Source organism: Ochotona princeps, chromosome 23 (genome assembly GCF_030435755.1).
Source record: "Ochotona princeps isolate mOchPri1 chromosome 23, mOchPri1.hap1, whole genome shotgun sequence".
NCBI classification, from domain to species: Eukaryota; Metazoa; Chordata; class Mammalia; order Lagomorpha; family Ochotonidae; genus Ochotona; species Ochotona princeps.
Window position 1 is genome coordinate 4,229,719 of NC_080854.1, and position 18,026 is coordinate 4,247,744.

The window sequence follows — 18,026 nt, forward strand, 5'->3', positions numbered from 1 at the left end:
TGTGATGGGCAGAGCCGGGGAGAGATGCGATACTCATTGGTTCCAATAGAGGTCGGGGCTCAGAAGAGAACCAACCCAGGGGTTACAACCATCAGCTGATCGGAGTGATGGACGGTGGCGGGCACTGTGCTTACTAGTAGTACATGTAGGAGCCTGGACTGGGAATGCCTCAAAGTTTTTTTTAGGGGGATTCCCCTGAACAAAATGGAGGAATCAAAGCATTAATCAAAAAAAGATGGAAAATGGAGTAGATGAATTAACCACCTCAGCTTTATGCTTGCAGCGGAAAACTGGACAAGGGGAAACCCTAAGACGGACTATGTCAATCAGTGGACTCTGCACCAGCCTCATCATACCTGGACTGTTGCTGATGATATGTTGGTGCTTCTAATTGATCGAGGTGACGCTCTGCTGGCTCTGCCTACAAACCTGAGAGGGCCTCCCTAAGAGGCGGTTGAACTTGAACTGGACAAGTGGGATGCTGGACTCTGTATGGTGTAAACTTTTAATTAGGGAATCTCAACGGAACTTGAGCTGTGGTTATGCATCAAGGTGAAGGAATTCATGATGGGGGAAGGGTTTGGGGTGAAGGGGGGGGAATCCCAGTACCTATGAAATTGTGTCATGTAATGCAATGTAATTAATGAATAAATGAATATTTAAAAAAAAATAAAAATAAAATGAATTCAGAATGAAAATGAAAATAAATAACAGGACAGATAACAAGAGTGTGGGCTTGCCCAACAAAGGCCATCAGCTGAAACCAATCTGGACGGCTCAGCTCCATCTCGGCTCAAGAACTTCACATCACCTCAGAGAAGCCCTCGAGCACAATGCATGTACAACGCATAGAGGACTGGGCTTCAGAGCCAGGAAGCCTGAAACAATCAGGGCTTGCGCTCATTTACTTAAATGATCATCACTGTGGATTTGACCTAAGCGACTGTGATGCTTGGTTCATGATGTATTTCTTCTTCTTCCACTTTCATGGCACGGAGCTCCCCAAATGCTCGGAATCTCCCCAAGTCGTGTCTTTTAGATGACAATGAGATGACTGGTGCCCGGGGCTCCTGGTGTCCTCAAGCGACCGGAGGATTCAGAGGAGGAAGAGAGAAGGGTCCAGGCCAGGCTGACCATGAATGACCAACGATGTAATCAGCTTGCCTATGCAATGAAGCCTCCGCGTACACACTCCAAAAGGCAGGCTTTGCAGAGCCAGGCTGCTGAGCCTGTGAACAGCAGTACAGCTTCCCTATCCATCACCCTCATTTGGCCATTCCTCTGTGACCTCCATGCTATCCTTTACAGTCAACTGGTGGGAGTGGAGCAGGTACTTTCCCGAGTTCTGTGAATCACTCTAATCATGGTTGAACATGAGAAGTGGGTCTAGGGAACCTGCACTTCGTAAAGCTGAACAGTCAGCAACACAGCTCACCACCAGGGACCAGAGACTGGCATCCCCAGTGGGGCGCGCACTGCTGAGTCGGAGCTCTGAGGTTCATGGGATCTGCCTCTAAGTCCAGGGAGTGTCAGACCTGAACTGAATTACAGGACACCAGTGGTGCTCAAAGAAATCCTTGCACATATTCTGGAGACTGTAAAGAAAAAAGGTGTCTTTAACTGGTTTCTTTACAGTCCCTACCTCCTCAGAAAATTCCTTTTCCTACCCCATTGCCATCCCACTGCTATCACCACCTCCCACCCAAGTGTCCAAGCCAAAATCTGAGCCAGAGTGTCACCTTGAGTTCGTTCACCTTCCCACGATCCATTAGCATCCTGAGGTGTTATTTCAACAAGGCAGCTTAACAGCCCCACTACCCAGCTGGGTACACATGCGTTATCTTTGTGCCAGGAAGTGTGTCCCAAGTGTTTTCTTAGCTCTATAGTGGCAGATCAGTGAGGGCTGGAAGCCACACACTGTCCACATTAGCCATCTCGGTTTCTATCATTCCCTTCCCATCTGTGTGCCTCAGTCCCTCTTTTCCACTTGGGAGGCTATTGGCTTTCAGTTCCACTTCCATCTTTGTCCCATGCCCTTTCGTTCTCATCCTTCAAGTCCTATCTTCCGAGGCTCCTCCTGACCACACCACGCAAACCACACTCTTGGTGGTTTTCTGCACTGCACGCTGTGTTCTACATATTTGTGTCTCAAGATTAGGATTTGAAACCTAATGCCCAATACAACGAAGTGAAGAGATGGGGTCTGAGGAAGGTAACCAGGACATGTCGCTGCAGCCCTAAAGGATGGGATTGGTCCTCTTATCCATGACAGTCATGGGGGCTTCCTAGCCATTCCTGCGCTATGGAATATGCTGCGGCCTGGCCCTTGGACTTCTGAACCTCCACAACTGTAGGCAAGGATTGTATGTGTTTAAGTAACTCATTTTAAGGTACTGGTTATAGCAGATCAAGCATACTACGATACTACATGCATTAATGAGTTCTTAAGGAATGGCTAACTCCTCCACTGTTTTTCCAAGAGTCCACAAGCTTTCCAAGGTGAGGAATAGGCTGTGTAGGTGTAACTCACACCCCACAAGAGGCCATGGTAATTAATGTCCATAGTGTTTTTGCCTTGACACTAGTGAAGGACTGCATGTTGCAGAATGGGTACAACTGTGTTTTGAAAATTGTTTTCAAACTCCAATCTCTTGATGCAGGCACTGCAGTTCAGCAGGTTAAGCTGTCACCTAGGACAACAGCATTCCACACAGGCGCCGGTTCGAGTCCTGGCTACTCTGCTTCCGATCCAGCTTGGTGCGGATGCACCTGGGAGGGCGATGGAAGATGGCTTGAGTGCTTGGGTCCCTGTACTCACACGGGAGACCTGGAGGAAGCTCCCGTCTCCTGGTTTCAACCTGGCGCAGCCCTGGCTGTTGCAGTCATTTGAGAAATGAGCCTGCATGTAGGAGATCTCTCTCTTACTCTTCCTGCCACTCTGTAACTCTTTCATAGAAATAAATTAATCTTAAGGAGGAAGGCATGGTGGCATATCAAACTAATCCTCTACTGTGGTGCTAGCATTCCATATGGGCACCAGTTTGTGTCCCAGCTACTCCACTTCTGATCCAGCTCCCCACTTACGGCCTGGGAAAGTAGCAGAGGATGGTTCAAGTTCTCAGCCTTAGTATTTCACGTGAACTAATGTTATTCCAATACTTGGAGCAGACAAGAAGACATTTTGGTTCATCAATTAAATCGCTCATTAAACTTTTGCCACCTGATCAGGGAGAACAGAAAATTGTGTTAGTGTGATGTTAGATGTTCTCGTTGATTATTTAATATCTATAATGCTCTTAAGTCTTGTACTGTTAATGAGGTCATATCAGCCTTTCAGGATATCTTTGAACACTAATTATATTAAATCAGATAGCAAGGGTAATGGAATTATTACCAACAGCAGCATGACCTCCACTGAAGGGAAGACTGTATTCTTCCAAATATCAGAAATGATGATGTTTGAGAGTCCTGTATTCAGAGAACTTAAACACTTTTATCTGGATCTTTAAGATGGATTACAATCTCAGTGTCAAATGGGGAAGGAAATGATTTAAATTTGATTTAAGTGATTGTTAAATACTGGAAGAAAGTTGCTGGTGACTAAGTACCAAGCCCTGTAAAAGCCACAACTTAGAGTGAGCTCATTGGGCGCCCCTCAGATCCCACCAGCTCACTCCTGCGGACGCCCTGGCTGCTCCCTTCCTCCTTGAACACTGGGATTCCTCATCTGCAAAGTCAGGGCAAAAAGGATAAGTGAGATGATTTCCAAATCCTTTCATTTCTAAATTATTGACAGGGGTCACACATTCTCAATCCTCTGCAGCTTATTTGCACGGGTTCAGGATCTCATCCTTTTTTTTAAGCCAACAATTCTCTTAGTGATCCCTCCATCTCTCCAGCCACCAAAAATAGCCAGAGGTGGGAGACTCTTTGGCCTACCTCCCAACCACGGTGAGCCTTGGGTGTCCAGTTGGCTGCACCAGGATGCCTTGCCCCATAGACAAAGGAGCACCCCAGACTGACCTCCAGCAGCCACGCTGTGCACCCATCAGCTTATGCCACCCAGAGGCAACACCTGTTCCTAATTACACAAAGGAATCCAAGGACTGGCAACAGCCCTGCTCCCACCCCACATTGGAAACTGGGTTTCAGTTTCTTAAGACAGGCTGACAGACCCCCTTTCTTTAATTCAAAGAAAAGTTAAATAATGCACTTGATTGTATTATACTGTTATCAATATTCTTGTCTTTTTTGAAAAGATTTGCTTTCATTGCAAAGTCAGATATACAGAGAGGAAAAACAGAAAGGAAGAGCTTCCATCTGCTGATTCACTCCCAAAGTGGCCACAACAGCCAGAGCTGAGCCCATCTGAAGCCAGGAGCCAGGAGCTTCTTCCAGGTCTCCCACACAGGTGCAGGGTCCCAAGGCTTTGCGCCGTCCTCGACTGCTTTCCCAGACCACAAGCAGGGAGCTGGATGGGAAGTGGGGCTGCCGGGACTCAACCCAGCACCCATATGGGATCCCGGTTGATGCAAAGTGAGGACTTTTAGCTACTAGGTTACCGTGCCAGGCCCATCAGTATGCTTAAAAATGGGTAAAAAGTTGACATGAACCTATAGAGTTCTCAAACCAGACTAGCCGTATAACGTCAAAATTTTATCTTTCCACTACACATGACAATCTTCTTAAAGATGATTTTAATATTCATTACATGAGCGAGGAGGTTTGTGGGCCTCTGATTAGGGTGGAAAGCAGCAGGATGGGGATGAGGGGAGGACAAGTGATATGATTTTTCAGTATTTTCCACTGTGTCCGGGGAAGGGGATTTAGGGGGACTGACAACACTTAGTTTGACTTCATTCTGTTTAGTTAACATCGTTAAGTTTCATGATTTGTTCTAAAGTCATATGACTCGTAACTAGAATGCATCTCAGTTTAACCTTAAGTGCTGGGGCTAGTACGTTCTCACATCACATAACTGGTCAAGAGCTTAGACACAGCCCAAAGACACTGGCAAGCATCGAGTCCGCAAGTGGTGCTAGGAAGTGATTTTACGGTGCAAGCACACACTCCACTAGATGCACTGGAACCCCTCGGGTACCAAGCAGCCTGCCCGAGAAGCACACAGCTAGAACCACCAGGGTTTTACATGAAGCTGCTGGGGGCAGGGTCTTGCCTGGATCTTTAAGGAACTGGGTCTCTGGGACCACTGTGGCTGGCCGTGTTGTGTCTGGGAAGAGCATAACCTCACCTTCCCTCTTTTCTCAAATACAGCAAAAGATGCAATGACTGTGAAGTTAACACAGTTTAAACCTCAGGACCCCTAACTTGTACCAATCCTTTCTAAGGCCCTGGGAAGAACACAGCTAATATTTTTTTTTTGGTTAGTTACAATACAGGATCAGCAAAATGTGTACAGTCACAGAAGCATGGCTAACAAGTACAACTCACTTCCCTGCTGGCCAAAATGGAGTAACGGGCATTATGGCTACCATGCCACTGGACACACACATACAGGAAAACCTGGGCGATGGGGAGAAAACCACCTTCAGACACTGGACAGGCAGTGCGGGTCGGCAGTGATCCCGCACCAACCAATGAAAGCCCTACTACCTGCCCCGGCTTACTGCCAAGAACAAGCATACAGGCTAAAGGAGGAGGAGGAACTCAGACTGAGCGTGGTAGTTTGAGTTCAAGGTGCAGAAAGGACTGCACGGGGCGCTTCAAAGACCTGCGGACCATTCCGGCTCCTTGGTGCTCAGCTGAGTAATGAAAACTAAGTCACCTGCAGGGTCACAGGGTAGTACCCCCAGAGCTAGAAACTGCTTCCCATGGGCCTGGGGGGGGGCGGGGAGAGAGGTGCACATAGAGTTCTCAGATGGGGGGCAGACAGCATGGGACATGAGAAAAGGCTGCTGTAGCCCTCCCTAATAGATTAAAAAATCACATTTTGAAAGAACTAATTCCCAGGTAACTCAAGTACATCACAAAACAGAATTCAAGAAGACCCATGGGATCCAGGTGCAGTTTTGAATCTTTTTTTGAGAAGTAGAGGGACAGTGGTGCTTCATGCACAGGTCCCAAAGCCAAAGCCAGGTGCCAGGACCTCCAGCCTGGTCTGTCATGTGCGTGGCAGGGCAGACAGCACAGATGCCATCTCCTGCTCCTTTCCCACACGCATTAGCAGGAAGCAGGGCACCCAGGACACAAGTCGGTGCAGTAACATGGGAAGCTGGCTTTGCAAGCACCATCTTAATCCACTGCACCACCATCATGCCAGCATTTTGCAGTTACAGTCTTTGCTACGATGCCTATGTCCCCGGTCAAAGCTTCTGGATTCAAGCCCCAAAGCAGCTCCCAATTCCAGCTGTCTGTTGATGCATTCCAAGAACAGCAGAAGGTGCAGGTGCAGGTGGCGGGGTCCCTGCCACCGACACGAGAAACCCAGGATGAGTTCCACGTTCCCAGCTCCTGGATGTGGCCTGGCCTAGCCACATGTTTTCCAGATGTTTGGGAGATGAGCCAGTGATAGGAGATCTCTTTCCTTTCTCTCCTTGCTTCTCAATAGAATAAAACACTTGGGGGTCTGATGTGGCAGCGTAGAGGACACAACTGCTGCCTGATGTCCACATCCCTTATGGACTCCACTTCCAATTCAGCTCCTTTGCTGACGGCCTGGGAAAAGCAGATGGCCCACGGAAGTGTGGCAGGAGGTACCTGCTCCTGGCCTCTGGCTCAGCCCTGCCTCTTGCGACTGTCTTCAAAGTGAACCAGCAGTGGGAGAGCTCTGTCTCTCCTTCTCTCTCTGCAACTCTTCCAAATAAATAAATATATCCTCCAAGAAAAAAAATGTTTAAGTGCCCAGAATGCAATACTCAGCATCCAACATAGCAAATTTCACAAATAGTAAACTTTTTAAATCAGACTTGAAAGTAAAATGAAGACACAGAAAATGTAAAAGTGACTTTAAATTGAACTCCTAGAGTTGCAAAGAAAAGCGTTTTTCTTTCTTAACATACACTGGCTAACAGCAGATGAATGCGTGTCACCTTGCCGTAAGCTACTATTTAAGCAAGCTCCCTCCGCCCCTTGAAGATTTGTGTATGCTCACGGTTTTGGAAGTTCACCATTGAACATCAGGCAGCCCCACTGGCGCTGGTGTTCATGCTAACACAGCACCAAGGCACAAGGGAACACGTGTAGGAAGGATGCCATGGCAAGCCAGGAAGCAAAGAGATGGGCATAACACAGCCTGTTAAAAGCAAGCCTCCCGGCCAGCCCTACCTACAGCCACCACCGGCCGTGCTGTCAATCCACACGGCACAGCTCTTCCACCTCTACTCCAGCTCTGAGAAAGCAGCAGGGGATGGCCCACGTGCTCAAACTCCTGAACCCAGCCGGGAAACCTGGCAGAAACATCTTGCTTCAGAACAGCTCAGGTCCCAGCTGTTGCAGCCATTTGAGGAATGAACCAGCAGATGGAAGCTTTCTCCTTTGCTCCTTTCCACGTTTGCTCTCTGGAACTCTGCCTCTCAAAGAAATATTTTTTAAAAAATGTATTTTTATTGGACAGATATACAGAGAGGAGAAGAGACAGGGAAAGATCTTCCATCTTATGATTCATTCCCGAAGTGGCTGCAACAGCTGGAGCTGAGCCAATCTTAAGCCAGGAACCAGGAGCTTCATCCAGGTCTCCCACAGGTGCAGGGTCCCAAGGCTTTGGGTCGTCCTTGACTGCTTTCCCAGGCCACAAGCAGGGAGCTGGCTGGGAAGCGGGGCTGCCGGGATTAGAACTGGTGCCCATATGGGATCCTAGTGCGTACAAGGGAGTATGTAGCTGCTAAGCTACTGCTCCAGGGCCCAAAACAAATATTTTTTAAAGGAAAAAAACAAAACAAAACAAAAAAAACCTCTGAGTATCAGATTCAAAGAGCATACTCCAAACAACCTAAGAACCTAAGTTAAATTTCTACCCCCTTAGTACTGTTCACTTATGGCTTCAAGTTTAGGTGTCTGCTTGAGTTAGAGCCAAATCTTGCTCATGGTGCAGCAAATAAAACTATGCAAGTAATAACACATTCAGTTTCACAGCATGGAACTACCCAAAATGAAATAATGAAAAACTCTGAAGAAAAACGAACAAGAGCAACGAATTGTGGAAAATCTTGAAGCAACCAGATATACGCATAATTAGAGACTATAAAGTGGAAAAAGGAAAAGAAACATATTTGAAAAAAGTATGGGTGGAAACTTTCTGAATTTAGTAAAACCACTAGACAGACCCAAGAAACTAAAAAATAAGCGTAAGAGACACAAGTGAAGAAAAAATTTTTTAAAACAGTCTAGTTTATGAAAACCAAAGGAAATAAAAATATCTTCAAAGTAGCCACTGGAAAAAGCTAGAAGAGAAACAGGAAGAATGACTTCACACATCTTGAAGGAAACCAAAGAACGAACTTAGTGGGGCAAAGAAAACACACCGTTAACGCAGAATTCTAAAGCCAGCAAAAATATCAACATACGTAACTGAAACAAGTTTCCTCAGCACGCAGAAGGTAAAAAGAATTCATTGAAACACCTGCCCTGTGAGCAATGTTAAAGGATGTGCTGAGGCACAAACAGCCAGCACTGGAAATCTCAGTCCAGGGTTGGGTGCTCTGGGCAGCAGCTTAAACCAACACGTGACATACCCGGATGGCCTTCGGGGCTCCAGGCTTCATCCTGGCCCAGGCCTGGGCCTTGCAGCCATTTGGGGAGTGAACCAACAGAAGGAATCTCAGATAACAGACAAATTTACACAAAGGAGTGGAGATCATCATAAACTGTACATCAGTGAGCAAATGTAAGACACCTTTTCTTCATTAAGATGTCTTTAAAAGACATTTTAGGAGCCAGTATTGTGCAGACAGAGCTGCTGCCTAGGAACTCCAGCATCCCACCTGGGGGGGGTGCTTTGTGCCCTAACGCCCCGTTTCCCATGCAGCTCCCTGATAACACGCCTGAGAAGGCAGCAGCACGTGACTCAATGGTTAGGGCCCTGAAGCCACATGCGACCAGCAAGGAAGCTGCAGGCTCCTGGCTTCTGCCTGGCCTAGCCTTAGTCACTGAGGGCATTTGGGGAAGCATACCAGCAAATGGAGATCTCTCTGCGTCTGTCTATAAATTTGCCTTTCAAATGACTAGGAAAAACTTTTAAATTTAAAAGGGTCCAGGGGCCGGCACCATGCCATAATGAAGCCTCTATATGCAACTGTCCACATCCCATATGGGTGCCCGTTGAGTCCAGGCTGTTCCACTTCCATCCAGTTCCTTGCTAACAGACCTGAGAAAGCAGCAAAACATGGCCCAAGTCCTGGGAGACAGAGGCAGACCCAGGCTCCTGGGTTTGGACGAGCCCAGTCTGGCAATGTGGTCACTTAGGGAGTTAATGAGCAGACGAACATCTTTGTCTCTCCCTTTCCAACATTTTCAAGCAAGTAAATGTCTTTTTAAAACTGTTGTGCTGGGGAGGAGGAGGGGGAATATTTTTAATACCTATATTAAATGTTTAACAAAAATCACACAGCTGGGAAATTACAACGTCTCCATACTACATTATATTTATACTGGGGGTGGGAAGGAAGGCATTGCAGCACAGTGGGTTAAGACACCACTTGGGACACTAGCATTCTTTATCCGAGCCCCAGCTGGTTCTCTTCCAATCCAGTTTCCTGCTTATATGCCTGGGAAGGCAGAATATAGCCCCTGCCACCCATGTGGGAGACTCAAATGGAGTTCCTGGCACCTGGCTGTGGCCTGACCCAGACCTGGCTGTTGTGCCATGTGAGAAGCGAATCGGTGGACACGATTTCTGTGTCCCTAATTTCCTCCCTGAAAGCCTGCTTCTCAAACAAATGAATAAACTGTTCTTTTTAATAAGCAGATTGTGGTGTCTTTACAAACGCACGGCTGCTAACATGCCCCCTAGCAGGCAGTAGGTGAAGGTCTAACTACCTGAGTCCCTGCCACCCATACGGGAGACTGAGAATTCTAGACACTCCAGTGCTGACAGCTGCGGCACTGGAGGAGCCAATCAGTGGACGGACAGACCATACCTCTGTGTTGGCGTATGTGTGATACGTGTGTGTCTCTGCCTTTAAAATTCAAAACAATGTTTCTGAAAGATTTTTTTATTTGAAAGGCAGAGAGAAAGAAATCAATTTTCCATCTGCTGGTCTGCTCCCTAAGTGCCCACCCAGTTTAGGATCGGGTGCCAGGGCCCAAGCACTGGGCCACCTCCTGTTGTTTCCCCAGGAGCATCAGCAGGGAGCTAGATCAGAAATGGAGCCAAGTCACAATACTGGTCACAGGTCAAAATTCTTCAAAACGGGGAGGAAGGAGTGTATGTGGTCTAGGCTCTATAGAGAAATTATCAAGGTAAGTCAAGAAAGATGATAAAATTAGAAAGCATTCACTGAATATAAGAATGAATATAAAAATAAGAATGAAATAAGATATAAGGAAATAAGAATGAATAAAAGAAAATAAATGAATACAAGAACAAAAAAGATGGAAAAATAAGGCAGTACATTAAAATTCAATAGCATCACTAGTATTAAACATAATTGAGCTAAACAAGTCAACCAAAAGGCAGAAGTTGTCAGACTGGATAAAACGGTATAATCTACATACTGTCCACAAAAAAACACACTTTAAATGAAAAACAAGTATATAGATGATTTTTTTAAGACAACAAAATCAAGCTTTTGACAAAAAAAATGAGTGCAACATGAGCATTAATAACAGAAAAAAAATCCATAGCAAATAGCAGAACTAGGAATAAAAGAATAATTTTACAGTGATAAAACGGTCAACTTAATGTATGGAACATAAAAATCATCAACATTTATGAACACAGCGAACAGAGCTTTAAAATACATAAAGCAACAAGAACTAAAAGAAATAAATCTACCAATCTACCAATCTAGCAAGAGCTCCCAGGACCTCTCATTCACACATAGAAAAGCAGGACCCCCCTCCAAATCTGTAAGGTACAGCAGACTTGAATACGATTACCAGATGACGTGACCTAACTGACATGACAAGTATGTCCTGCCAAAGTAACATAAACACCATCTTTGCAAATCTGCAACACTTACCAAAGTAAACTGTTTGTAAGCTGCAAAACAAATCTCAGAAAATCAGAATCAAATACAAATTATGGGCTTAAAAAATTTATTTAACCGGTTTCCTCCCCAAAATGACTGTAACAGGGTTAAGTCAGACCAAAGCCAGACGGCAGGAGCTTAATCGGGGTCTCCCATGTGGACGGAAGGGACCCAAGCACATTGGCCGCGAACTGGTAAGAAGGGGAGCAGACGGGACTGAAACAAGTACTCCATTACAGGATCCTGGCACCTCGCAGAGCTGCATAACCAGCCACGCCGTACTACTGCCCTACAGAGATTGTTTTCTAATCAGGGTAGAATTAAGTTAGAAATCAGTAACAAATACATTTGTGGAAATTCCCAAATATATGCAAATTAGTCACCTGTTTTATCAGACAGGACACTGGACCCACATGCTGTCTCGCTAGCATACACAGTTACAAATTTGACAAGGGGACAAAAGCATAGTATTGGCTGTTAGGATGTGCGACAATGTTCCTCACGCAAAAGGAAGTGCAAAAAACTCGGCAGCATTACAGCAGCACATAACGGAGCAGGGCCACACACACTGACCACACTCATTTGGAAAGTAACTTCGAGCACTCGATGAGACACTGCCGCTTTGCAGTTATGAAAACCTTTAAAATGCAAATACATGTCCCAGAAATAGATGAAATTACTACTCAACAGTGGCAATATTTTAAGATTTTCATTTTATTAAAAATATAGCAACATAATAGCAGCATCATTTAATAAATCTGTACTAACACCATTTTAAAAGTCATCCTACTCACAAACATATCCACCTAGGCAGCGTCTGTGTGTTTACACCGGAAATCCTTCCCTTGGCACTTCCACAGCACGTCTCTACTGGGATTCAGGAGGGACATCACTTAACTACTACATTCACCTATGTAGCTGCACAGTATACTCAGATTTAATCTTGGGGAAATTAGAAATCATCTTCAGCTTCTTCATCAACAGTATGCTTGTCTACCTTACACTGGTAAGGAATAATCCCTCCTTTTAGTAGGATTTTCAATTTGAACTTACATCCATACTCAACAAGTTATCTAACAAAACCTAAGAACCGAGGGAACTGCTTCAATCCTGAAAAAATAAAATGTAGAGGTAAAATGAGAAGTCTCCCCCAAATTAGCAATTTCCAAAATTATAATGTTAGACGGATACAAATTTAAAAACAAGACAACAAATTAAGACTCTGATTTTAAAGACTTTACCTTAAGTAATGTTGTATCAGACAAAGTAACAATTCTAACAAATCGTTAGAAGTTATGAAAAGAGTTACTAAATCCAATCTAAGTGAATGTGAATATGGACCGAAAATCACAAACAGCTTTAGCCTATTTTTAAAATAGTATCAGTTATTAGTCAGTGTTACTAATAAAAGTGTATACTTTTAAAAAGAAGAAAGGAAAAAAAAAAGCTTGCACTCACCCACAAACCCAAAAGCAGGGAAGTTAATTTTAAGAGATTCTTACATTATTCCAGATTACTGCTTCCAGAAATAAGATTTATCCCTTTTGAAATTTGAGATTAAACAATTTAAATGACTATTACATATAGGATGGAATTATGAGAAAATACTTAGTAGCAGTAAAAATTTAAAAATATTCAAACATACAAGGAATGCAAGATCCTTCTACTTCATAAGACTAGACATACTTGACAACCCAGCTAGTTAAAAATCAAATACTTTTAATGAAAATAGAAAATGACCACCAAAAAAGTACTCGATGCTTCAATCCAAAAGGCTTAATTCTGCTAATCTAACAAAGGCGATGAAATCAAAACAAATTCTGAATTTGCAGCATTGTGAGGACTAAAGCATGTTGCTGTACACAGTAATTCTTACACACATTATCTTCATTTGAGAGTGGGTTTGGGTCCTTTTTAAGTTTTTAAATAAAGGTAAGTAACATTGACATAGACAATGACAGAGTCCTGAAAATGATTAGCATCACAAATGAGATGATTTTCTTGATCAAAAAAATGTTTTCACTATGGATGCCAGCTTTTAATTGAGCAAATCAAAACGCCAGCCCCCAACACTTCTCATGAATATGACAAACACCGAAGCCCTTCAGAACGGAACTCTAATCCAGGGAAGGTCGTCAACTGACAGGTGCATGCAGTCATGAGCTAATTAGACAGAACACGGGTCACAGCCAGGGAGCAAGCCAACAGTGAAGGATTTACACGTTTTCACACTTGGAACTGACCGACAAGCTTCTGAAGGAACGCCTTCTAGCATCAGTCTGGGTTGCTGAAAAGCAAGAGTGAGAGTTCCAAAAGAATTTTTCTAGACTGATGAATAGCAACTACAATTTAAGGAATACTCTTGCATAATTCTAGCTAAACAAAAGATACATCAAGTGTAAAATGCTGTCTGCTTAGCCTCACCTCAAGTTTTCCTGACAACACCTGTATTAAAACAAAGTAACTTGAGAAGAAATTTACAAATGGAAACATGTCGGCTGCCGTCAACAACAGACATAGAAAACCCTACCAAGTTTTACTTCCCTAAGACCAAGTCAAACATCCAACCCCAAAGAGGCTGGTTTTACTTGCTACAGATCCCATTCATTTCCAGCTTCTACAAATCAGGATGTCAAGTCTTCCATGATCATTTTAACAGTGACTAAATATCAACAGCAGGAACCAGATTTCATGTTAATGACCAGCGTGAAAAATATTTAACAAAGCCCAGAGTGGAGGAAAACACTGTTTTATAAACACCACACAAAACATGCATTCCCTGTGGCAAAAAAAGAAAACGGAAAATCCCTGTTCCAATGAAAAAAAAAGCAGGATGAAACTAAGATTTTTTTTTGAAATGCATAAACAAATATTTTCCTCTAAAATACTTAGCTTTATTAGAGAAACGGTACTAAAAATAACAAAGATTCAAACATTTGCTCTAGTCTACTTCCATATCATAAATAAGACAGCTATTGATGCAAGACATACTCCTACACACAATCCTCTCCATATGCACCCAGCATTCTTACATCAGAATAAGCTGTTTACAGCCAACCGCATGTGGTTGAATGATAAAAATGACCATCTATACTTTACATAGTAAAGCATTTTCCAAAGTTTTAATGTACACAGTTGACAAAAAGGAAAAAAAAAATCACACAGTAATTTTGAACACAAAAAGAGTGATTAAGCAGCTTAATAATCAAACCAGGCTTCATTACTCTCGGTGGGGGCAACTCTTTTCAGTCTTCATCAAAGACTTCAACCTCAACAGTATTAACATTAAAATAAAATTCAAGGTGAAACCAAGTGACCACCTGCTACTTAGCTTTTTAACTCTATCTGTACAAGTAACTCTTCCCATTGAGGTAAGGCAACTGAGAAATTTGATTGTATTAGACTGCATTAAAATAAAATTATACTTGATTTTTTAATAACATGCTAATTAAAACTGTTACTTCTTTTTTTTTTTTTTTGGAAATACAACAGTAATGAAAAGAATTCAGAAACCACAAGTTAAACGTTTTGAGAGGAAAAAACCTTAGCAATGCTGTCATTTACTATTTGCACACCGTCAGGGCAAGATGAGTCCATCTACGACGGACAACCCGAATTTTAAACTCAAGGAAACATACCCTGGAACACATAACCTCCCTGGTAAACTAAGCTTCCCTTTGTCTGCACATCATTTAGAGAAGACAACTGAGAGGCAATCATTAAGCACATCCAACACAGACCACGAAAGGGTTCCTTTTAGGGAGAAGAGCATGCTTCAACTGTCGCAGTATAAAATGGATGGTCCCAAAACTGTACTGTTAAACTCTACAATAAGCCTTGAAAACAAGACTTTCTTTTCCTATTAGGTGAACTAAGTAAGCAGCTCTCCTGACACCTGTCTTGCATACCTCCCTATGGGTATGAACAGAATATCCACCTAGATTCCGTATGAATTGAGAATGACTAGCACATAGAAAATTCTAGAAAACATTGTAGAAGGCACTAAAGCTTCAGCTTGTGCTCCCATAGCCCATTCTGAAAACCCAGTTTCCTTTTGCAAAGGACACCTTTGCCACCTACAGCTGACAACACACACTGCGACACTACTCGCAGTAAGCTTGGAAATGTCAAGGAAGTTTAAGAGGAAACGCTCGCTCTGCGGGCAGACCCAACGACTCTAACACCAATACTAACACGTATTAGTATTCAGCACAGGGGGTTCTTCCTTTTCAGAGAGAACAGTAGCATGCAGTGTCAGTTGTCTTTTAATCCACTTAAACAATTTTAACCTGTAAAACTATTTTAAAGAAAAACTGCTGTCCTAAATGATGAACGAAAGAACACAAGTGAGAATTTAACACAATCACTGTAAATCTCGCAAAGGCTAAAACTTCTTACATACTTTGCACTTACAAGGGGCGTGTTTATATTTCCACCGGTTTCAAGCACATCATCAAACTTTACATACTGAAATTGCTTTAAAAAAAAAAAAAGTAAAGTGATACAAAATTCAGTAACCAGCCTTGTCAAGAGCCTACAAAGCTTCTCACCAGTCTTGAAGGAGAGTATGAGTTTGGATCTTTGATGTTGTGTCTATTTGCAATGGTTCTTGGCAGACACGAATAAACCACATGACAAGTATGTCGGCCACCATGGAATTGCACAGACTTCAGATGAGAAGGCTGAATAACGTGTGCTATTGTCTCCATGTCCATGCTTTCTGATTCAGAAACAAGATGGCCACAAAGTCACCTAAGGATTGGAAAGCCGTTCGCTGCTATCTTTTCGCTCCACTAGACTTCCTCCCTGTTCATTACATCTTGTTGTGAGACGTAAAAGCTTTGGACTGGATGCCAGCGTTGTTGAGTGCAGAGGGGCCTTGGAGGGTCCTATACCGCGTCTGTCTGGGCAGAGAGGTTGTCCTCGTTTGGCTGACAGTTGCCGTTCTGCTGCCCGTGGCTCTCCCCAGTCCTCGGTGCGTCCTGCTCATCCACTTCCTTGCCCACATCTGAATCGGCCTCGTTCATTTCCTCCTTCTCCTACAAAAAATATTAATGTGCACATTGAACATTTTTCTAAGAGCTACCCACAATAAAAGCGAAAATTATGCCTATCTTTTTATAAGATTGATTTCTCTGAAAGGTCGAGTTAGAGAGAGAGAGAGAGGGAGATGGAGTGACAGGAGCCCTGCAGGTAGGTCACGTCCACAGGCTTTAGTCCCGAAGCTCTGAAGCCACCGGCTTCTCCCAGTGCAGGTACCCAGGCACGCGGCTCATCCTCCGCTGCTGTTCCAGGTGCATGAACTAGGAGCTGGACCAGCAGTGGAGCCGCTGGGACTAGAACCAGAGTCCACATGAAATGCTCACATTGCACACAGCACACACATCACAGTCCCAGCTCCTGTATCTTTATCGTTTCTGAAGTAACAAGACTGAATATTTTCTTCCCATTATGTTTTCATATTAAACAAAAAAACACCACTCAAGTAGCCTAAAACTTCCCCTTTGTGCTTCTTATAAAATTAAATGAGGGAAACAAAAAGTTGTAAGAACTGACAGACTTGAAAAAAATGGAAGAGATTACAAGAATGAAGTATTTCCAAAAGATAAGATAAACACCAAAAGGCAAAAACAAAGAACAAGGGACCACCACTGTTGCCACTGGCAACAACAGCACTGCATCCCACATGGGAGGCAGTGAGTCCCAGTTACCCTCCTTCGATGTGGACCTGTTAATGTGCCTGGGAAGGCACATGGCCAGTACTAGGGCCCAATTAGCCATGTGAGAATCCAGAAGAGATTTCAGAAACGCCTGTTGTGGCCACTAGGGGAAAGAACCAGCAGCTGGAAGATCAATCTTTCTCTGTTTCTTCATCTTTTCCTTTTTTTCTCCTCCCCCTCCAAGATTTATTTATTTTTATTAGAAAGATGGGTCAGAGAGGAGATTCAGCAAGAAAGATCTTCCACCCGCTGATTCACTCCCCAAGTAGCCGCAACAGCCTGAGCTGAGCTGATCCAAAGCCAGGAGCCAAGAGCTTCTTCTGTGTCTCCCACACGGGTGCAGGGTCCCAAGGCTTTGGGCAGTCCTTGGCTGCTTTCCCAGCCACAAGCAGGGAGCTGGATGGGAAATGAAGCTGCCAGGACACAAACCGACACCCATATAGTATCCCAGGGCATGCAAGGAGAGAACTTAAGGCACTAGGCTACTTCTTCTGACCCAGGATTGCAGTTTTTACAATTTTAATTTGCTGGGCCCAGTACAATGGCTCAACTAGCTAATTCTACACTTTGCCTCGGCCAGGATTCCATAAGGGCACGGTTCATGTCCTGGCTGTTTCACTTCCCATCTAGCTCCCTGCTTGTAACTTGGCAAGCAGCGGATGATGGCCCAAAGCCTTGGAACCCTGCACCCACTTGGAGACCCAAAAGAAGCTCCTGGCTCCTGGCTTTAGATCAGCTCAGCTCTAACTACTGTGGCCATTCCATCTAATAAAAACAAATCTTTAAAAAAAACCCTTTTTAAAATGTACTCCCTTATCTTCAAAATGTAATGAGATTGGTCAACTTAACACATATTTTTTTTTTCAAAAACAGCAAGCAATTTCTGTCCTGTGGACACTCTTGCAGCAGCCCTGAACAAACAACATGCACATACACAGAAAGAAGGAACAGGCCCTGCGAGGACAGATGGAATATGTCACCTGCCGCAGTGACCACGCCCCCGGACAGCCTCCCGCCTGCCATCAGTACACCAAGCAGTGGGCACACCCATTAAACCACCTCCACCTGCAAACCCATCCCTCCTCGCCCCTCTACCAGAGGCCCACACGGGTCAGCAATACCATGCCCTGACCTCTGTAATGAACATTTAAAAACAATG

General features: G+C 44.0%; 1 protein-coding gene across 3 annotated transcripts in view; it reads right to left on the reverse strand.

The window, feature by feature from the left end:
- Positions 1 to 15,526: 15,526 nt before the first annotated feature.
- Positions 15,527 to 18,026, reverse strand: part of SREK1 (splicing regulatory glutamic acid and lysine rich protein 1) — a 34,458-nt gene continuing 31,958 nt past the window's right edge. For all 3 annotated transcript variants that reach the window (XM_058680004.1, XM_058680003.1, XM_058680005.1), the window contains one exon: positions 15,527 to 16,186. In XM_058680004.1, the coding sequence (XP_058535987.1) occupies positions 16,037 to 16,186 (150 nt within the window). In that variant the 3' untranslated portion in view covers positions 15,527 to 16,036. The remainder of the gene's footprint in view (positions 16,187 to 18,026) is intronic.